Below are 6,510 nucleotides of genomic sequence, written 5' to 3'. Positions count from 1 at the left end.
ACAAGGATGTCGTTGAGCTAGACGAAGACAAACCGGTTCAAGATGTCAAGGAGAACGTCATTAACCAGGGCCTGGAACACAGCTGGGGCGTTGGTAAGAACAAATGGCATGACCAGGTATTCGTAGTGACCGCTGGCCGCATTGGAGGCAGTCTTCTACTCGTCCTCTTCCCGTATCCGTACCAGGTGGTAGGCATTCCGCATGTCCAACTTGGAGAAAATGGTGGCCCACTGGAGCGGCTCAAAGGCCGAGGCGATGCGGTTCTTCACTGTGATGTCATTGAGGCCCCGGTAGTCGATGCACAGGCACTGGGTTTTGTCCTTCAAAGAACCCTGCGCCGGCGGGGGAGGCAGAAGGACGTATACACCCTGCAACTTAATTATGGGAGTGGGAGTGGTATTGTAGGGGACCCGGCCTATAGAGCGCCCGTCCAGCATTCTAACGTCCATGGGAATGGACAGAGCCTGAGTGTGGATGCCCGGCTCGGACGCCAGGGATGCGTTCAAAATACTCTCATCAGGGCCAGTTCGTACTGTCAAGGCTCAGGAGAAGACCCAGATGCAGACAGTTTCGAAGTAACAAAATGTTACAAAAACAAGGGGGCAGGCAAACGACAGGTCAAGGGCAGGCAGAGGTCAGTAATCCAGAGCAGAGCCCAAAAGGTACAGAACGGCAGGCAGGCTCAGGGTCAGGGCACGCAGAATGGTCAAAACAGGGAAAACTAGAAAACAGGAACTAGAGAAAGACAGAAACACGGGAAAAACACTGGTAGGCTTGACGAAACAAACGAACTGGCAACAGACAAACAGAGAACACAGGTATGGAGACAAGCACAAAGACAGGTGAAACAGATCAGGGTGTGAGACATATAACATCATACCATTATACAAATGAATATACAGCATATCTACAATAACTCTATTTTATCCAGGAATTCCAAGTTTTATGAAAGGACTGTGTGCTGCCACATTGGCCTACATAATACACACTTTTGTCTAATGTCATACAGGAATTGACCTCATTTATCCATTGAGAACTATTGGGAGGATCCCCATGATGCCACTTAAAAAGATCTATATATATGACTAAGCTAAATCAATTGTTTGTTTTTATTTTCTTGTCCACCAACACCCTGCCTCGTTCAGGGGACTAAACTACTATCCATTAAAAGTATTTCTTGTTTTTTGTCTCTTTTTCCATATTGTCTTTCCATGTCTTTTACCCCCCGTATTTCTTCTCCAATCATAGTAAAAACATACAGGTGTTTAATACATTGGACAGACTTTATAAATAAACATCCCACAATGGCAAGTGGGAGCTAAAAGTTCCTGGTCCCCCAGATTATACTCTAATCCTCATCCAGATCTCCCCACTCCCCTTCAGCCCACTGCCCCAGTGTGATTACCACACAAAAACAAGAAAAACATAAAACAGTATCCCTCACAAAGTACAAAAACACATTCAAAATAAATTACACAAAGAAACAAAACTACAAGCATACATAAACTTAAAGTAGAAACTGTCATGTGACTGATCAGCGACAAGTTCAATCTGCATCCCCTCTGATGATTAGATTAGGCTGCTCAATATTATAAATCCACTCTCGTTGGTTTCAGACAAGAACGAAATCTGGACAATTTATACAAAATATGTTTTTATTCACAATTTCAATATTCTTTTTCATAGATTTTTGAAGTAGACAAGCAATACGTTTCAGTTCAATACAGGTACAAAAGGGAAATACAAAATATAAATAATAAATTATGAAAATAAAAAACATTATTTAAATATTTAAATATAATAAATAGACTGACAGGGTCCCACGTGATTGTATTCATGCTTTATAAACTGGTAAATGAGTAGCTTCTGAGATGAGTCCGGATGATCAGTACATCTGTCCCGCAAGGATATCCAATCTTTGCAGATGACGTTTTGTCTCTTTCCTGATGAGCTCCCACGCCTCTGCACTGTAGTTCTGAAAAACATAGAACATTTGAAATCTTAGTGGGGTGAACTTTCTTGTCAACATAATGACCCATATCGTCTTGAACAACAAATAAAGGACTGGTGCCGTATATATGAAGCTTCTCAGAGTAGGCTGATTTAGGATCAGTTTTGCCTTTTAGATCACTATAAATAGGACAGAGGAGACCTGAGACAAGACCTGATACTAGATCAGCAGTTCTTCTCTGAGACACTTGATACATATGGCCCCAGAACCCTTTTTTTTAATGAACACTGCTCCTGTTTAGCCTAGCCTAGTTTATATTAATTTGATTACATCTATCAAACATGTTTCCATACGAAACCAAACTCACCATTTGTCTCAGAACTTTCCTATTCAACTTCCTGAAGTACCGTTTCAGTCTCCTCTCAGGTTTCATGGCAGGTGATACCTGTTGGACAAAATTAAACAAAACATTAGCGTCATACAGATGTAGGATCTTCATTTGATCTGGGGTTTTTTCCTGAGAATTTTCCTGCGCGACAGGAAATGGAAACTTATAGTGCGTTCAAGGTTTAAAAAGGATTCTAAAGTTTGCAATTTCGACTAAAATATCAAACTTGATTTGCCGCAATGAAAATACGCACCAAAGCCTACAAAAAATGTCTGTTAATTATAAATCACAATATTTAAAATTTCTCATTGATGCAGTATTATTTTTGTGATGTTGCAAACTGGCTCAAAATCTGTAATAACCTATATACAGTGCATTTGGGAAGTATTCAGACCTCTTCCCTTTTTCCACATTTTCTTACGTCACAGCCTTATTCTAAAATGGATTAAAGAAAAAAAATCCTCATCAATCTACACACAATACCCAATAATGACAATGCAAAAACAGAAATACCTTCAAGTATTCAGACTCTTTAATATGAGACTCAAAATTGAGCTCTGGTGCATCCTGTTTCCACTGATCATCCTTGAGATGTTTCTACAACTTGATTGGAGTCTACTTGAAGTAAAATCAATTGTTTGGACATTATTTGGAAAGGCACACACCTGTCTATCTATATAAGGTCCTAGAGTTGACAGTGCATGTCAGAGCAAAAACCAGGCCATGAGGTCGAAGAAATTGTCCGTAAGGCTCCGAGACAAGATTGTGTCGAGGAACAGATCTGGGAAAGGGTACCAAAACATTTCTGCGGCATTGAAGGTCCCCAAGAAAACAGTGGCCTCCATCATTCTTAAATGGAAGTAGTTTGTAACCACCAAGACTCATCCTAGAGTTGGCCACCAGGCCAAACTGAGCAATCGGGGGAGAAGCACCTTTGTCAGGGAGGTGACCAAGAGCCCGATGGTCACTCTGACAGAGCTCCAGATTTCCTCTGTGGAGATGAGAGAGCCTTCCAGAAGGACAACCATCTCTGCAGTACTCCACCCATCAGGCCTTTATGGTAGAATGGCCAGACGGAAGCCACTCCTCAGTAAAAGGCACATGACAGCCTGCTTGGAGTTTGCCAAAAGGCACCTAAAGGACTCTCAGACCATGAGAAGCAAGATTCTCTGGTCTGATGAAACCAAGATAGAACTCTTTGGCCTGAATGCCAAGCAATACGTTTGGAGCAAACCTTGCACCATCCCTACGGTTAAGCATGGTGGTGGCAGCATCGTGCTGTGGGGATGTTTTTCAGTGGCAGGGACTGGGAGACTAGTCAGGATCGAGGGAAAGATGAGCGGAGCAAAGTACAGAGAGATCCTTGACGAAAACCTGCTCCAGAGCGCTCAGGACATCAGACTGGGGGCGAAGGTTCACCTTCCAACAGGACAACGACCCTAAGCATACAGCCAAGACAAAGCAGGAGTGGCTTTGGGACAAGTCTCTAAATGTCCTTGAATGGCCCGGATTTGACCTGATCGAACATCTCTGGAGACCTAACAATAGCTGTGCCGTACACTCCCTATCCAACCTGACAGATCTTGAGAGGATCTGCAGAGAAGAATGGCAGAAACTTTCCGAATACAGGTGTGCCAAGCTTGTAGGTATCACGTTTTAAGGTCTGACCCAGGTGCAGACAGTGTTGAAGAAACAAAAGTTTATTCTTTAAACAGGGGCAGGCAAACGACAGGTCAAGAAAGACAGGGGTCAATATTCCAGAGAGGGTATAAGACACCGGAACAGCAGGCGGACTCAGGATCGGGTCAGGCAGAGGTCGGTAATCCAGAGTAGAGGCAAAGGTACAGGATGGCAGGGAGGCTCAGGGCATGCAGGAAAGGTCAAAATCGGGAAACCAGAGAACAGGGACTATAGAAAACAGGAGCAAGGGAAACCGCTGGTAGGTTTGAACGAACAAAACGAACTGGTACAGACAGACAGAAAACACAGGTATAAGTACCCCGGGGATAATGGGGGAGATGGGCAACACCTGGAGAGGGGTGGAGATGAGCACAAGGACAGGAGAAACAGATCCGGACGTGAAAGTAGATTCATACCTAAGAAGAGTCAAGGCTGTAATCACTGCCAAAGGTGCTTCAACAAAGTACTGAGTAAAGGTTCTGAATACTTATGTAAAAGTGATATTTCTTTTTTTTTTATATTGTGAACACCTTTGCATACATTTCTAAAACAGGGTTTTTGCTTTGTCATTATGGAGAATTGTGTAGATTGATGAGGGGAAACATGTATTTAATCAATTTTAGAATAAGGCTGTAACGTGACAAAATGTGGAAAAAGTCAAAGAGGCTGAATACTTTCCGAATGCATTTTATACTTAGATTTTTTCACTTGTAGAGTTAGTAGGCTACACCTAAACCAGGGCTTTCTAATCCTGTTCATGGAGAACTACCTTCCACACCTGATTAATTAGGTGGTTGATAAACCGAATCAGGTTAGTTACAACTGGGGTTGGAGCAAAAACCTACAGGAGGGTACCTCTCCATGAACGGGGTTGGAGAGCCCTGACCTAAACAGTGATACTTTAAAATTGACTTGTTACTTACACAGGAATTAAGGTTCTCAAATTGGCGTTCGAGAATGTTTAGGAAATCGTCCAGGTTTTTCTTGTCCCAGGTGACAGACTTCATATTCCCATCAAACAGTTGTATGATTTGATAGATGGTCTCGTTCAGGAATCTGACTTTGACCTCAAACTACACAGGATGATAAAAAAATATAATATTAGTATTGCATTGGGTCAAGACCACTATACCAAAGCATATCAGAACATGATAAGTCACAATTCGAGTCTTTACCTCGGCATCATCTATGTGTCTGTAAAGTGATGTTGGGAAAAGGACAGGGGAATTCTGCTTTGTGATATCTCCTCCCTGGAAAACAATCAATATAGTATGTCAAGTCACGTGTCAAATACTTAAAAGAGCAATCAAGACTGGCATAAAGTGTAGCTTATACTGCAAGTACAGTAGGCCTAATGTAGACAGCCTCTCTTGATCTCTCTGTCATCATAGCCTAAGCGCCCTTTTGCTATGTATATTCAAATATAGGCTAACAGTTGTCGAACACAGAGGCTGAACATGAAACATATGGCTATTTTACTTGGTTGATTGTCTTGCTCGCCTTAATACAATCATTCCGTCTCCTCTTACAGTGTGCTGATAACTCACCATCTGGTCTAGCTGGGAAAGGTATTCTGCGCTCAAGTGACCGAAGTGGTGTCGTATCCAGTCACAGCAATGACACGCGCTCTGCATACTGCAAAGAATAAGAAAAAGACACGTCCAACTCTGCATTGTATACATTGTAAATAGCAGTTTGCTTTGCTTTTAGTTTTCCAGATGAGTTTGAACATCTTGGCTGTGTTAAGTAGTTTTACTGTGGAGTTAGGAAAGGGAAAACTGTATGGAGAATTTCCCCCGATCAACCTACCAGAGGCGGGGATTTTCATTTTCCAGACATGCAGCAGTAAGAATTACATGCCTCCTCCGTCTTCTGGACTAACAAATCCCAGTAAATCTATACATATTCTCCTTGAAATCAGCTTTAAATTATAGTTGAACCACAATATAAGATTATTAAACGTACATATCGGCCTGGCTATTAGCGAGAATAGGCTATTCGCGAGCATTGCTTTCAACTGCTAATAACTTCGCGTGAACGATTAAAAAAAAAAAGGCTGATAACAAAATCGTCGAAGTCGAAATAAAACCCACAGTTCATAAGAAATGTGGCCATATAAGACATTCATTTAGTGGGTTTCTTTCAAAGTTAGTCCGACATATTGTTCCGCAGTCCTCTGCTGTTGTGCTACAACTGAAAAGTGAATTGGGAGACGTCAGCGCCCTACCCCCATCACTCAACTTTCATTTTCACAATGACGCAACCAACTTTCACCCTACAGTTGTCTGCTGGTGATGCAATGTTCACAAGCAACAACAACATGATTTGTTGGAACTTTCTATTTGTCGTTTTCTTTACAACTGTAAATATCATATACTGTAGGGAAGTGGTCACCAAAACGGTCTGCACGGTCCTGGAGACCAGAAGGAGGAGGTGCTGGCTTTTGTTCCAACCCAGTATGAACACACCTGTTCCATCAGGGTCTTGATAA

The 6,510-nt window shown here is 42.2% G+C and overlaps 1 protein-coding gene across 2 annotated transcripts; it reads right to left on the bottom strand.

Annotated features, from left to right (window-relative positions):
* Positions 1–1,644: 1,644 nt before the first annotated feature.
* LOC139565266 (interferon a3-like) lies at positions 1,645–6,221 on the bottom strand. 2 transcript variants are annotated; one of them, XM_071385452.1, is made up of 6 exons: positions 5,829–6,221; positions 5,567–5,654; positions 5,195–5,269; positions 4,943–5,092; positions 2,319–2,396; positions 1,645–1,975 (listed from the first exon to the last, which is right to left on the bottom strand). In XM_071385452.1, the coding sequence occupies exons 2-6, from the start codon at positions 5,651–5,653 to the stop codon at positions 1,886–1,888; spliced, it is 480 nt and encodes a 159-aa protein (XP_071241553.1). In that variant the 5' UTR covers position 5,654; positions 5,829–6,221; the 3' UTR covers positions 1,645–1,885. The 2 variants fall into 2 exon arrangements, with proteins under 2 accessions (XP_071241553.1, XP_071241552.1); XM_071385451.1 differs by lacking the exon at positions 5,829–6,221 and having other exon boundaries at positions 5,567–5,716.
* Between the last annotated feature and the right edge of the window lie 289 nt (positions 6,222–6,510).

The sequence above is a fragment of the Salvelinus alpinus genome, chromosome 36 (genome assembly GCF_045679555.1).
Source record: "Salvelinus alpinus chromosome 36, SLU_Salpinus.1, whole genome shotgun sequence".
Taxonomy (NCBI): Eukaryota; Metazoa; Chordata; class Actinopteri; order Salmoniformes; family Salmonidae; genus Salvelinus; species Salvelinus alpinus.
The sequence above is the reverse complement of the archived record's forward strand: the minus strand, read 5'-3'. Positions and strand labels throughout refer to the sequence as shown.